The sequence below is a fragment of the Girardinichthys multiradiatus genome, chromosome 23 (assembly GCF_021462225.1).
Source record: "Girardinichthys multiradiatus isolate DD_20200921_A chromosome 23, DD_fGirMul_XY1, whole genome shotgun sequence".
NCBI lineage: Eukaryota > Metazoa > Chordata > Actinopteri > Cyprinodontiformes > Goodeidae > Girardinichthys > Girardinichthys multiradiatus.
In genome coordinates this window covers 40,488,250-40,503,882 of record NC_061815.1, presented here as the reverse complement: position 1 = coordinate 40,503,882, position 15,633 = coordinate 40,488,250, and the positions used below count along the sequence as shown (strand labels likewise).

The 15,633-nt window shown below is 37.7% G+C and overlaps 1 protein-coding gene across 4 annotated transcripts; it reads right to left on the bottom strand.

The window, feature by feature from the left end:
* Positions 1–1,281: 1,281 nt before the first annotated feature.
* rab41 (RAB41, member RAS oncogene family) lies at positions 1,282–14,919 on the bottom strand. 4 transcript variants are annotated; one of them, XM_047353196.1, is made up of 8 exons: positions 14,737–14,919; positions 13,597–13,655; positions 12,094–12,147; positions 11,701–11,806; positions 10,694–10,805; positions 8,046–8,139; positions 4,069–4,135; positions 1,282–3,096 (listed from the first exon to the last, which is right to left on the bottom strand). In XM_047353196.1, the coding sequence occupies exons 1-8, from the start codon at positions 14,813–14,815 to the stop codon at positions 3,032–3,034; spliced, it is 636 nt and encodes a 211-aa protein (XP_047209152.1). In that variant the 5' UTR covers positions 14,816–14,919; the 3' UTR covers positions 1,282–3,031. The 4 variants fall into 4 exon arrangements, with proteins under 4 accessions (XP_047209152.1, XP_047209151.1, XP_047209149.1 ...); XM_047353195.1 differs by lacking the exon at positions 11,701–11,806 and adding an exon at positions 11,114–11,219; XM_047353193.1 differs by lacking the exon at positions 8,046–8,139 and adding an exon at positions 8,493–8,586 and having other exon boundaries at positions 14,737–14,918.
* Positions 14,920–15,633: the final 714 nt, after the last annotated feature.

The following is a 15,633-nucleotide window of genomic DNA, read 5'->3' as shown; positions in this document are numbered from 1 at the left end:
AACTGTCACGTGTTAGCTGTACTGCAAAGAGGACTTCTTATGGCTTTTTCTCAACAATGGGTGAAACATTGTCAATCATCAATGAATTTAGGTGGACAGCGATGTCTCGGTAGGTCTGCATATGCCATAGTGCTTCGACTTTGGATGGGCTGAACAGAGCTTTGTAAGATGATATGAAGGCTGGGGAGATTGTTTTAGAAACAGCTTCTGCTTCAAAATCCTCCACAACCCTATCTTCAACCTGTCCTCCTTATCCCTATGTCTTTATGATGACCTACCTCTGAGGCCTTCACGTAACAGCTGTAAATATAGTGAGATTACATTACATGCAGGTGGACCCTTCACTAATTAGGTCACTTCTGAAGCCACTTGGCGATACAGTTTTATTTGAGGGAATCAGTAAATGGGGCAATCTGTATTACAATTTAATTTGAGTTCTCTATTGAATAAAAGTATAAAAAAAGTTATACTGAAAAAAAATATGTCTCTTATTAAACAGCAGTTTCCCTAAAATGATCCTGAAATAAGTGTATTAATTCCAGAAAAAACTCTCACACAGCTTGGGTTTTTCCATCCTTATGGGGAGTTTTCATTGACTTACATTAATTTTTCATTCAGTTGTATGTCCCAACCCTGACCCTAACTACTACTAGCACATACCTAACCTAAACCTAATTCACAACTTCGTCTTAAGCCTAACCCAACACGTTTTCCCCCATGGGGACCAGCGGGTCCTCACAATGTAGTTTATTTTCACAAAATGGACCTCATCATGTAACAAACACACACATGTAGTGTCTTCCTATCCTTACAGGGACATTTATTGACCTCCATTCATTGTTATAGCCTGACCCTGATCTTAAATCACCCTTTCCAGTACATACCTAACCCTAAAGACAATTCATATCTTAGTCCTAAATCTAACCATGAACCCATATAACCCATTGTTCTTTGTGTGAATCAGGTAAAATGTTCACACAATGGTGTTCTGTCAGGGATTGATCCACACAAGGTTAGACAGACATTCACACACACAATTGAAATTCATTAAGAGGAACAGAAGGAAGCTCGTGTTAGTATTTAGCCACACCTCTCTGTTGTAAAACTTCGTGCTGTTGATGCAGTGAGTAGTTTCACTCTGAGTCACACACATTCACAGGACAGGTTTTTCACATTCAGTTCAGGTGCCACAATCTGTAGTCTGGAACAGGTCACTAATTAACAAATGTGTCATTGTTTACTGGTTATGAAAGCGTGTTCCCAAGGAGGACGACAAAAATGTTCCATTTGGGTGAAATATCTTTATTTTATTCCATGTGATAGACCTACAATTGTGTTTCATTAACTCTCCTTTTTATACATAAGATAATAGTACATTATTCACACAAACGTTGCTAAACACGAGTAGACATCATATTTCAAATAGACAGACACAATTCAGAATAGGACAAAGCTGAGTATTTAGTCAGTGACAAGTAATAGAAGAGCTGGTCAAGATAAACTGTTTGTTCGTGAAGGAAATAAAATACTCAAACCTTCGAGCCCATTTTAAAACGTCCGCATCCCCAAACAAGCAACATCAAACGACAAGTGTCTTTTGTTGTGCTCTGGCTAGTTCATTTTATTGTGTTAAGACTATGTGTGTGTAGAAGCGTCGCTGACTGTACCTGTGACTGTAAGCTAAGCTACAGAGTGCACAGGGAGAGAAAAGCCTTGCCACGTAAAGATGCCACCTTAACGTGGAGCTCTAGCGGACACGCACACAATAAATAAAGTAAACTTCCAACATGCGTGGCAGCGTCTGTACTTTTGGTCAAGCTCAGGAAGGTCATCTGTAAGTCCAAGTTACAAAATAAATAAAAAGGCATAAAACCAAAGGTCCTCCGCAGGCAATAACTACACAATAAAGGACGCTGCAACTAACTTCTCTGCACTTTTTCTGTTTACAGCGAGGCTGTTAGTAAGCTTTAGCCGTGTCTGAGGGCGTCAACCAAACAGCTCTACAAAGACAACTAGTGAAGCCATGAACCAGTAAACAGGCTCCTCTGATAATTTACAATATTGTGGCTTGATTCAGTGCACAACATGGTGAACAAACAAGCAAGGCATCTGTGTTCTTATCCATATAAATCCTGCATGGTGAGCATGCTGCATGTTCTTATAATAGTGTCATCAGCACAACACAAACTATCGATGACATGGAGGCAACCTCACATTGCGACCAAACTCCCACCAGTATCTTCCTCAGATGTGTTAGTATAGGCAGTAAATTTAACATTGATAGCTGATAAGAGTTTTAATGCAGAGTTTAGGGCTAGTGACCTAAATAATTCCCTTTGATGAAACGCCCTTGTTACTTTTTACTCATCCTATTGCAGCACTGTTTTTAAATATGTACTGAAATTATACTAATTTGGTCACAACTGATATATTTGGCAGCTTATCTCTTAGGAAGCAGGTATAAGTGACAGAGAAAACAGCTCCACGTATCTCCTGTAACATAAGCCTAACTTTAGTCACATTTATCAACGTGGCTTTAGATGATGCAAGATTATGTTTCTACTTCCTCAAAATGTGAGAGAAAGTATGAGAAATGAGCCGTCTGAGATAAAACTGTTTGTTCTTAAAATAAAAAGGGGCTGAAACTTAAACCTCGCAGTCATTTACATATTCCAAAGAAAGTTAACTTTACAACAACAAGAGAAACAGCACTAAGATCCTGGACTGTGCATAAACTCAAGAGCGGTTAGCTATGTCAGTCTGCAGTCCTATATAATGCCATGCAACTGGATGAAAATCTGAACATGTTTAACTTATTTGTTTCTGAACTATTTTCCCCAAGATAATCAGATTCAATACAGTAATGCACATCCACACGGTTACTTTGAAAAGTCACTGAGTTGAGAAGGGAAGGAAAACAAAAAAAATGATAGGTGCTCCATCCCAGTGGCAAGTTGCCATGGGTGGAGAGTGGCCACTGAGAGACAAGCTGTTGTTGGGGAGGAAACAGGCTTGGTGGGGCTGAGATGTACTAGCATGAACAGCTGCTCTCGGTTACAGTCATCTCTGGCTGTTTCTCCAATTTGATGTCGATCACTGAGAGAAGTTGAGTTAAGCAATAATGGCTTTGAATTTCTCAAGAGCAACGTTTATGACAACAGAGAGCTTTCTGGTGCCTGAATGGAAGCTGGTGAGTTTATCTGATCCCACCTGTGGTTTTTAAACACCGCCCATTTCTTTGGACCAGTACACATTGTATAATTTTGCTTGTGTCCTGTGTCACTGCGGTACTAAGTTTGCCCCTGAAAGGAGAGGGTTAAAAATGTACTTTCAGAGTAAAGCTCGTAGATACTCTTCAAAATAAGAGTCCTCTTTTAAATGCAATGATACAACTGAAGAAGTACCTAAATTCCTAATTGGTTTTTTGAAGGCTTTCAAAAATAAAGGTAACAAAATAAGATAGTATTCTATAAACTGGTTAATTACTAGAACAGGTTTCAAACACCTAATGGGGCCTAAACCAGCGTTTTTGATTAAAAATCACCAGTTTAGCCTTTAAAAATAAAGTTTATACATTCTATTCAAAATAAAACTGCAAAACCAAGTATTCCACATCACTGATGGACCTAAACATGACTGGGGAAAAAAAACATAAAGCTCACAGAAACTTTTCAAAATAATATAAAATACAGCATTTTAGGCCCAAATCTGCAAGAAAACGTTGGGTGTTACCCACTAAGGCACATCCATACATCATAACTTACACTTTCTGAGTTTTTTTTTTTTATGTTTTCCAAACAAACTACATTTTAATTTAGACTAGAAGATTACGATTCATAACCATGCTGGAATAAAAAACAACACACTCACTATGAGTAAATATCAGTGATCTAAGTGAAAGCTTTTAACAGCAGCCTTAAACTGCAACAGCAAATTATCAGTTTAGGGTTTGTAGCGCCACATCTGAGAACAGAAATAAGCTGCTCATCACCACTTTCCCCCAAAAATACAGGATATCACTTATAAAGATGGCAAGATTTTCTGTGAAAAATAACATGAAAAGGATACTGTCCTCTTTGCTTTTCTCTGGTGTGCTGTCCATCCCGGGCAAGGCCGCAGCAACACGTCGGAAAAGCTACGAAATAGAGTGAAGTAGTTAATAAACCACAGTTTTAAAACAAGTCCTACTGCAATCATATCTGAAACAAGATACTGTCAAAGTCTTATAATGATTGAAACTAAATTCAATAAATCATTTGTCTTAACGATGAAGGAAAAAAGCCCATTCTCAATCACTCATGTTGCTCTTTGATATTTAGAAGATTTTGTACAAACAGCTGACACTTTTCCCTAAACAGCAACAACTCTAACTTTACAGGCTTTTAAAACAAATAAAAACTACAAACATTAGTTGGATTTCACCTAATTTCTGTGTATTTTTAGAGAATCTGCTGCTAAATAAAGATAAAAGAGTTTTATGTTTTCTTAACTGTCAAACTTTGATCATAGCCACGTTTTTTATGTCAATTGTTTATTGAATAATAAAGTGTTAACAACACATATACATTACCATTAGGTTCTATTCTAAAGTGCTTTTGTGCACAGATCACATGTGAATAGCTCCTAAACACATCAGACAGCAGGTTTACTAAAAATATGGTGACAAATGTGACATTGTTTAAACTCTAGGCAACTCTTCACTTTGCATTTTAATAAGCAACACCACACCAGCAGCATTAATACAGAACACTGAAGCTATTTCTGGATGCTAACCGCTACTAAGCACACATTCAAACACTTAGGATGTTGTGTGAAACAGTTTAATTTTAAATTTATAGATTTAGAAAACTCTTTGATTAAAAGGAGTATTTTATTTTGAGGATTAGGAACGTTTATCCAAAATATGACCCAAATTGACATAAACTAAAGAAAGTTAAAGGACATTATCATCGATAAATCAACTTAGAAGAAAGCGTGCTCTAATATGTGAACACCTTAAACTATTTCTACTCCACACATCTTCCTAGACTTTTGGAAAATTGCGTTTCCTTTTTACAAAAATACAGCTGAAACCACATGTTTACATTCATTGTGAATAAATCCCCTCACTGACTTTAATTTCCGGGTTTAGGTGAGTTAGAACTGCTACATTTATTTCTTTTTGCCATACACCAGAAGAGCAAGTGAGATCTTATGCTACTTTCATACATTCAGAACTTTACACACATTTAAACGATGGCTTTTTAAAACTCATTTTAATTTACAACATTTAACTTTATCGCAGGCACATTTTAAGACAACACCTCGGTGTTGCTCCCTTGTGTGACATCACTAGAAAATCTAAATAAATCAGCCAATATATCAGGAAGAGAACTGTGCAGCAGAGGTTAAAGTGTTTTTGGGCAGACTGTACTTAAACCCAAAGCATCTTTTGTAGATGGTGGCTGAAATGCCACTCTGTAAGGAAGAAGCCATTACCCCAAAAGCAACATAAGAAAATAGCCAGATAACAGCATCTATTAAAGTAATGACTTAATTTCTGGAGAAGTTTTATGTGGTCTGATGAAACTAAAATTAAAGTGTTTGCTATGATGACCATCGTTACATTTGAAAGGAAAAGGGGGAAGTTAGGTGGTGGTAACATCATGTTCTGGGGATTTTTGGCTGCAGGAGGGAATTGGACATACTGAAACTACGTCAGTCATGACGTTAAAGTTTGGGCATAAAAATAAGTATTTGATATGGACAATGACCCTAAGCATACAACAAAAATAAGGTGCAAAGCAGCTTAAAAACAACAAGGTCAATGTTTTGCATTGGTCATCACAAAGCCCTGAACTCTGTCCCTTAGAAAGTTTGTGCAAAAGGTTTGTGTGAGCAAGGTGGCCTACAAATCAGATTTACAGGTCCTTCTCAAAATATTAGCATATTGTGATAAAGTTCATTATTTTCCATAATGTCATGATGAAAATTTAACATTCATATATTTTAGATTCATTGCACACTAACTGAAATATTTCAGGTCTTTTATTGTCTTAATACAGATGATTGTGGCATACAGCTCATGAAAACCCAAAATTCCTATCTCACAAAATTAGCATATTTCATCCGACCAATAAAAGAAAAGTGTTTTTAATACAAAAAACGTCAACCTTCAAATAATCATGTACAGTTATGCACTCAATACTTGGTCGGGAATCCTTTTGCAGAAATGACTGCTTCAATGTGGCGTGGCATGGAGGCAATCAGCCTGTGGCACTGCTGAGGTCTTATGGAGGCCCGGGATGCTTCGATAGCGGCCTTTAGCTCATCCAGAGTGTTGGGTCTTGAGTCTCTCAACGTTCTCTTCACAATATCCCACAGATTCTCTATGGGGTTCAGGTCAGGAGAGTTGGCAGGCCAATTGAGCACAGTGATACCATGGTCAGTAAACCATTTACCAGTGGTTTTAGCACTGTGAGCAGGTGCCAGGTCGTGCTGAAAAATGAAATCTTCATCTCCATAAAGCTTTTCAGCAGATGGAAGCATGAAGTGCTCCAAAATCTCCTGATAGCTAGCTGCATTGACCCTGCCCTTGATAAAACACAGTGGACCAACACCAGCAGCTGACACGGCACCCCAGACCATCACTGACTGTGGGTACTTGACACTGGACTTCTGGCATTTTGGCATTTCCTTCTCCCCAGTCTTCCTCCAGACTCTGGCACCTTGATTTCTGAATGACATGCAGAATTTGCTTTCATCTGAAAAAAGTACTTTGGACCACTGAGCAACAGTGCAGTGCTGCTTCTCTGTAGCCCAGGTCTGGGGAATGCGGCACCTGTAGCCCATTTCCTGCACACGCCTGTGCACGGTGGCTCTGGATGTTTCTACTCCAGACTCAGTCCACTGCTTCCGCAGGTCCCCCAAGGTCTGGAATCGGACCTTCTCCACAATCTTCCTCAGGGTCCGGTCACCTCTTCTCGTTGTGCAGCGTTTTCTGCCACACTTTTTCCTTCCCACAGACTTCCCACTGAGGTGCCTTGATACAGCACTCTGGGAACAGCCTATTCGTTCAGAAATTTCTTTCTGTGTCTTACCCTCTTGCTTGAGGGTGTCAATAGTGGCCTTCTGGACAGCAGTCAGGTCGGCAGTCTTACCCATGATTGGGGTTTTGAGTGATGAACCAGGCTGGGAGTTTTAAAGGCCTCAGGAATCTTTTGCAGGTGTTTAGAGTTAACTTGTTGATTCAGATGATTAGGTTCATAGCTCGTTTAGAGACCCTTTTAATGATATGCTAATTTTGTGAGATAGGAATTTTGTGTTTTCATGAGCTGTATGCCAAAATCATCCGTATTAAGACAATAAAAGACCTGAAATATTTCAGTTAGTGTGCAATGAATCTAAAATATATGAATGTTAAATTTTCATCATGACATTATGGAAAATAATGAACTTTATCACAATATGCTAATATTTTGAGAAGGACCTGTATTTACAGTCTATCAGGAGGAATGGGCCTGATCTCCAGCAAACTACTGTGAGAAGCTTCTGGAAAGAGACCCAAAACCTTTGACTCACATCAGAGTTTTTAGGCAATTCTATCAAATACTGTGGAAATGCATGTAGACCTCTGAATTTGAAGAAAGTTCAAAATAAATAACTTAAAAATTCTCAAATTTTTGCATTTAGTAAACAGAAGTAATTTCCTTAGGGACCTAAAACAGGAAACGCTTAGTCTAAATTAACATCAGAAAGTAGGAAAAAGTAATGTTCTGTTTATTTACAGAAAACATCTGGTTTTAGCTGTATTTAGAATGGTGCCTGTTTTTACTGGAGAGTCAAACACGCAAAAATATCTGTGCACCTGTGTGGAATAAGAAAAATGATAGTAGAACATCTAAAAGCAAAACATGTCAGAGGGAGAAGACAACAGATACAAAGTGATACGTTTTGCATGACAAGACAAGGACCAGCCAAGAAGTGGCATAAGAGGGAAACAGTGAAGGGAGAAGTTAAATGTTGATAATGAAAGCAGAACAAGTCTGAAGAAACAGATATGCTACCTGTTTGACATTGTAGCCAGTCTTTGCGCTGGTTTCAATGAACATGACATTCAGTTCCTTAGCTCTCTGCTCGCCCTCCTCCGTGGTGATCTGTCTGCTCCAGCAGAAGCAGAGGTGGGGAGATGGACGAAGAGAAAGATATGGAAAGAAACATTGCAAAGAGGAAGAACCAAAAGGAGAAGAAAGGAAGAAGAGCTCAACATAAGGAATTAGTTTACAACTGGGACAGAAACAGACAAAAGAAGTGAAGCTGCTGTGTTAAAGACCAAAGAGCAGAAAATCGATTCCGTGATTCAAAAGTCAAACAATTAAAGCATAAACCAAAGGAAAACATGGAGGGTTTCACATCATGGATATCACAGGCTGGTTTCCACAGCCTATAATACATTATGACCCGTGCTGTAAATAACAGTGTCAGAGTTACACCTGCAGCTGCTGAACACCAACCTGCTTGACGTTATAACCCGCCTTGGCACTGGTCTCTATGTACATCACATTGAGCTCACGTGCTTTCCTCTCTGCCGCCTCAACAGAAACTTGCCTGCCATGGTTCCAGGGAGAAAAAAGGGGGTGCAAAAATACGGTGGAGAGGAGTGTTGAGGGATAAACATGCAAAAGAAAAATCAAAATCAAAATGACAAAACACAAATAAACAAAAACAGACCAAACTGGAAAATCATAAGTACGACAATGAAAAAAACTAAAGGGATTAACAGAACCAGTAATAAAAAGGCAACAATGAAGCTAAAACAACTGGGTGAGGACGCACTGAAGGGAAGAATGCAGGGATCCCAGGCTTTGGCAGACTTCATATACTGCAACACTCAACACCTCCAATTATCTTATCTACTATACAGGTGGCTCTCAAAAAAGGTTTATTCTAATTAGAAAGTACTTTTTCCAGTAATTAAGTTCAACAAGTAAAACTTATACATTTTACAGATACTTTACACACAGAGAGATACAATTCAAGCGTATGCCTCAGTTAGTTTTGATGAGTATGGTGTACAGCTCATAAGAAAACCGCAATTTGTTTTTCTTTCATAAAACTACATAAGAACAATTTTTTATATAAAAATGTTATGTTTCATAACAGTCATAACTAAGCAGACAGTCAGTGAAACAGGATAAGCCACCAAAGGCAATTTTTAAAACTGTCAGTATCCAAACATATTAATGGAAAGTTGAGTGGAAGGAAAAAGTGTGGTAGAAAAAGGTGCACAAGCAACACAGATAACCCCAACATTAAGGAAAATGTTAAGCAAAGCCCACCGAAAGAGGGATATTCACCCTGTAGTCAGTGCTTCAAGACATCACTAGGGTTGTCACCGTACAAAAATTTCAAACGTGAAACCGATGCTTAGAAAAATACTCAATACTATTTTTTGAAGGCACAGGGTTCTTTCTAGTTAAGAGCAAACATTAAGATTATTTACAATGTGATTTAATAAGATCATTTACTTTCCAAATTAGCTTAGAAACAAAAAATAGAAAAATAAGTATATAATTTAAAAGTGTCACTCCCCTGTTTGTTTAAACAGTAGAAAAAAAAAAAACCACTTTGCTCTTGATACAAATAAAATTTTACTATTAAGAGACAAAATAAAGGATCATTCTATACCAAGATACATTGTGTTTCAAAATGAGCCTGAATTTGGTGCATAGAAAACATACTTCTTTTTTTACAGTGTAAACAAGGATCTGGTCCATATAAATGTATTCAGCAGCAGCCCTGTACAATTTCTGACTTAGTAATTTAGCTGAATATTTTCTTTAGTGATGAACTACAGCAGCAGAGTAGGTTGCTACAGGTTCCTTCTTGTTTCGGCTCTAGCCGTGTTAAAATGAAAAATTTGCCTCCAATGCCTTTACAACTAACAGAGGAGTAATGGAGAGGGGCGCAGTGGTTGTGTAGCTTCACCATTTAGTAGCCGACTGAGCATTCAGTTTAATGTGCAGAAAGCACATGTCGACTGGGGAGCTCAGACTGACAGAATACTGCCAATAAACATTGTTTCTTTTTCTTCCTGTCCGTCTACCTCATTGGGAAAGTACCTCCGAACAAAGATTTTGTGTTTGTCTTGTCAGCTAAAGAGGTTAGTGTATGGTTTTTTTCTGGATGTATTCGCCATGTTAGCAGAGTTTAAAATTTCCAGAAGCAGCAGCTCATTGTTTTGGTTGCAGGGAGGGGAGAGGCTGAGTGTCTCTGTTATTGCAGCGCTGCTGCAGAAGAACGACAATTTGGGCAAATGTAGATTCAATAATTAATTTTTTTTGTATTGATTACATCGAAATATCGATTATTTTGACAACCCTAGACACCACACAAAGACATTCAGCACATGGGCTACAACTAACATATTCTGTCTGTTTAAGCCACTCCTGAAGCTTAATTTCTGTATTAATCTTTTTAGGGTTAGGGTTAGATTAAATTGTACTTATGTATTATTCTAGTTTTACGTTTCTAAGAAACTCAGTTTTGGTGTTTCAGTTACCTGTAAGCCTAAATCATCCAAATCAACATTAAATCAACATTTATTAAAGTGCACCTGTAGAATCATAAAAATACAATCTATGTATACTTTTCAGTTAAAAAGAGTAAATGAATGCTCATCACAACAATCAAGAATTCTCACGTGAATATGTACCTTTTATCTGCCAAGTCTGTTTTGTTTCCAACAAGCATAATAATTACATCACTTCCTCTCTCTGTCCTCACATCATCAATCCATTTCGAGGTTTGCTGGAAAGAATTAAGATCTGCAAATAAACACAAAGCAAAAAGTTACTGTTCACATTTGGTCCTGTAGGTCCAAAAGCCATTAGGCGTGCTCTAATACATATATTTAAAAGTGTGCATTTGCTGGGGTTTCAGTTCATGACAAAGATAGATCACATTATTCAAGCTGAAAGACGTGTTAATAAGCACAAATATTCTAGAGAGAAGGTTAAGGAGAGAAAATAAACACAGAAAGTTCTGAAAATATTGCAGATTTTAGGACAGAAACAGTTTCCTTCCAGTTGCTCTCGGCCCCAACAGGAAAGTTATAAGCACAGCCCTGACTCACTGGTGATGTCATAAACAACCACAGCAATGGTAGAGTCACGGATGTAGCTGGGAATTAGGCTACGAAAGCGCTCCTGTCCAGCAGTGTCCCAGAGCTGGAGCCGGACCTGAGGATTGAAATGTCGGGAGAAGAGGACAATAAGAGTAAAGAATAAAGGAAGGCAAGGGGAGAACAAGAAAGTGGAGAACAGGACAGATATCAAGGACTTGCAAGCAAATTAGCAAAGAAAAAAAGGCTTTTTATGGAGCAGCAGCACGGAATCATTAAGGTTCAGAAAGCTCTGAGATGATGATTGTTATGCATACAAGACACGTGAAAGTAAACCCTGCTGGATTATTCTTCAGGTGGTTTCAGGTAGTCTCAGCCCATGAAGGATGCTGATAGAAACTTATTCTATCAGCCTTATTTAAGACAGCTCAGGTGCTCCTGGATACTGTCAGAAGTTTTACTTTATAATCATCACAGCTGATGCAAACAGTCTTATCATGCTGCCTGAGAATGGCTTTGTATTCTGCTAAATGCTGGGATCTTTGCCCGTCCATGTCATAAGCGAAGGACAATGAGAGAGGCAAGGCCATGATACCTACTGGCTATGTCATAAACCACCACAGCAGCAGCTGAGTCGCGGATGTAACTGGGGATGAGGCTGCGGAAACGTTCTTGTCCGGCTGTATCCCAGAGCTGCAGCCGAATCTGTGGCCAGCCGTGATACAAATGTGTGGGGGCATTTCAAGATCAAGCCAGGGGAATGGAAAGGAAACAAAAATTTTTAAAAGTAACGATGGGAACTAAAAATGTGATCACATTTGCTAAAAATCAAAATGAATGACATAAATCTAGGACAGTGTAATACCAAAATGTGAAATTATGAGATGGAAATAAATGGTGACTACTAAACAAAAAGCAGATGCATGCTTATCTAGGAGTTTAAACTTTACTAGTGGGAATGATGAGATTGCAATAGAATAAACAGGGCTTACCGTGCGATCTTCTAGGTACATTGTTTTTGACAAAAAGTCAATACCAATTGTTGCCTGTAAGAAAAGCACTGTGTTCATTAGGTTCCAGTATCAACATGCTGCATACTGATCTATTATATGAAATTAATATATTTTTGACCCAACATGGTAGGTAAGCTACAGGCAGCATTCGGTATTATTAGAAATGTGTTAGCATGAGCACTGGTTTTCCACAATCCAATAATATTTTGCATATAAATATTTTATGTGGTTTCAGAGACTGATATTTTTCCTGCTATAGTTAAACACCCCACAATCCTGCACTGCATCACTATTACATGCCGAAACAATTACCACATGGCTAACCCTCTCTCCTCCATCTCCAGAAATACATACACAAATGGCAACAAGGTGAAAATAAACATCGGAAATTAATATCGGCCCAGTTTTACTGGACCGATATGTTACAAAATGACTAACATCGGTCGATACCAATGCTGATAATTTATTGTGCATTTAGGGCACTACAGTATATTGCATATATATTGTCATCATGTCAGTTTATGCAATATTAATATCCCAGAGGACAGTTTGGGGTGCAATAATTGTTGGCTAATATATTCCAAGTGTTATGAAGATGCATTTACATGCTAATGTAATATTTAGCCAGCTGGAAAGAGTCTAATGGCTTTAGATGCTTACATCGGATACAAATGACATTGCCTAAAATGCTAAAGGTCACAAGAAGTCAAGTCAAGTCAAGTATATTTATATAGTGCTTTTCAGCAAAAAGGCACTCAAAGCGCTGTACACGAGGAAAAACATTACAATGATACAGAAAAACTAATCAAATGACATTAATAATCCTTGGGGGTTTACTGGTAAGAGGTGGTTCTAATCCAATCTTTCTAATTAAGTCCTCTGTGTTAAGGAATTCATCCTGTGCTAGAAGATAAATGATAATATTAATCCTTGAGGTCGCTGGTATGAGGCAGCTGTGGTCCCATCATTCAAATAGTAACAGTCATGGGCGCTCACTGAAGTCTAAGTAGAGAAGCTGGGTCACTGGTAGGTCCAAACTTTTTAAATACTAATAATGTTTGGCTTTCACTGGTATGAAATTGTTGTAATACAATCCTTCTAAGAAATCTAAAAATATCTGGTCATTGGTGTAAAAACAGCTGTAGTAAAAATTTTCAAATACTAATAATATTTGGCTTTTGCTGGTAATCCTTTTCTTCTTGTTTGTTTTTTCTTTTGAAGGAAGAAACTTAAAAAAAATATGAATAAATTGATATTTATGTACAATTTCTATACAAAACACACAGCTGGGTTAGTAGTCTTTTCAAGGCTGGATCATGCAAGCTAATGAATTACACTGAATACCACTGAACAGCTCCAATCTATTAATGTTTATGAAACCACCTGTGGCACAGACCTCAAATGCCTGACTTAGACTGACGGTTTTTTCCAAGTACAGATAATCAGTAAAACATACAAATCATAAGAGTATTTCAGTTTTACCTGGTAAGTGTTGTCGAAACTGTCATACATAAACCTGGTGATGAGTGAGGTCTTCCCAACTGTATAGATAAACACAGCATTTCATATAGAATTAAGTGATACTTGAAAAATATAGACAGCAAAAAACAATGCCCAAACCATGCTGTTAAATTAGGGCCATACACATAATGTTTTAATGTATAATAGAAAACAAACAACAACAAAAAACAAAGTGACATCATTTGAGTAAATCCAGCACTGATGGGGAGTGAACTGCTGAACCTACACGCTGAGCTGGCAATAAGGGTGGAGCCACAACATTTGGAACATTTAAATGACTAAATTTGGGATAGATGGTTCGCAATACGACACTCCAAAGTTAAAGCAAACGAAATATTTCTAATATTAAGTTACGCTTGACAGCGTCTGCCCCAAAGGGCCAAGGAGGAAAGCCGGCGAGGAAAAGGCCGACTAGTCGGCACACGGTGGCCGACGTGGCTCTGTCAAATACTGCTAGCTAATTACTAGCTACGTGCTAATGGTACAAATAGATATACAAAAACTTTTTCACTGACTTATACAGAGACTTCTCGAGAGACAACAATTATTCCTCAAACAACTGTAAAACTCAAAAGTCTTACAAAGGCAGTAAACGTCATTGTTAAAACGGCGTCTTTGGCACAGTTAGCTAACAAACTGCTGCTAACAGAAGTATGCTAGCTACCATTAAACTAGTTGGACAGAGCAGAAAGCATTCGAGCCAAAACTAACTGCAGGATTGCTTCAGTTAGACAACACACTTTCCATTATTTAGCGCTAATTTAATCGACGCAACAAATCTGTTTTCATATTCTTTTATTGTTATTTTCACCAACTGTAAGGCTAGCTTAGCTTGCGACTGTAGCTACTCAATGACATCATCACCAGTGTATAAAAACAGAGAAGTTTAGAATTCTTTCCATCATATGTTCCCTCGGGCATTTTTGAATCGCTTTTACCCGTTTATTTATAATCAAATATCACTTTTAGTTGGTGATCATTTATAACTTTTCCCTGTCAACGAGTGAGGAGTCAACGCGAAGCTAGCTGGCAAGCTAATCTTCACACTTTCCACATTTCCTTAAATTTGACATTACCAGTTATTTAAATAGCATTGCTTACCACTCTGTTCACCCAGAAAGACCAACTTAAATTTCCGCAGAGGGTTGCCAAACTCTCCGCCCCCGGTCGTGGTTGACATTTTGTTAAAATATATACAGCTAAAGTAGCAGACTTGGCTAGTGATGTGATGTCTAGACTGGGGAGGACCAAATTGAGAGTCTTTATCCTGCACTAACTAGAGCTTTTGTTTTCTTAAACGCAGTGTAGTGAAATAGCGCAACCAAGAGGGAACGCTGGAGAGACACATTTCTTATTTATTCATTATTTTTGAATTTATTTCGAACGTACATACAAATAAAAGAAAGAAACCTGTCCACAGACATGCATAGAAGTAAAGCTTATATTTTCCGACTCTCTTCTAAATGCATTACAATAAGATTGTTGGAGCGGATATAGCTGTTTAAAATCATTAGAAAATATTTATCAAATAATAATTATGAAAGCATGTGGATAATTACATAATAATAATAATAGTCATGAACCATTAATTGTATTAAAAAAGAGTGCAGAGTACACAGCATTGTGAGATGAACACAATGGTTTATACCACAGCCCCTCATATTATAACTCCCTTCTCTCTCTATGAAGAGCTTATGAATATTGTTAGAATATATATTTTTATTGGCTTTATGAAGTTGTGCAGTATAAAAATATACTAAACCAAAAATATTTAACAATTTGGACTGCCAGAATAAAGTATTGGCGTCATCACGAAATCCTACTTTATGTATACTTCTCACAGCACATTTTTGGAGTATAAAGAGAGGGATGTAGTAAACTTGTATAGCTATTGCCCCAAATTTCTACAGAGTAGATTAAGTAAGACTAAATGAATGCGCATTACAATAATCACAGTGTATTATATTCCAAGAAGCATTTAACCTCTTTTACAATTAA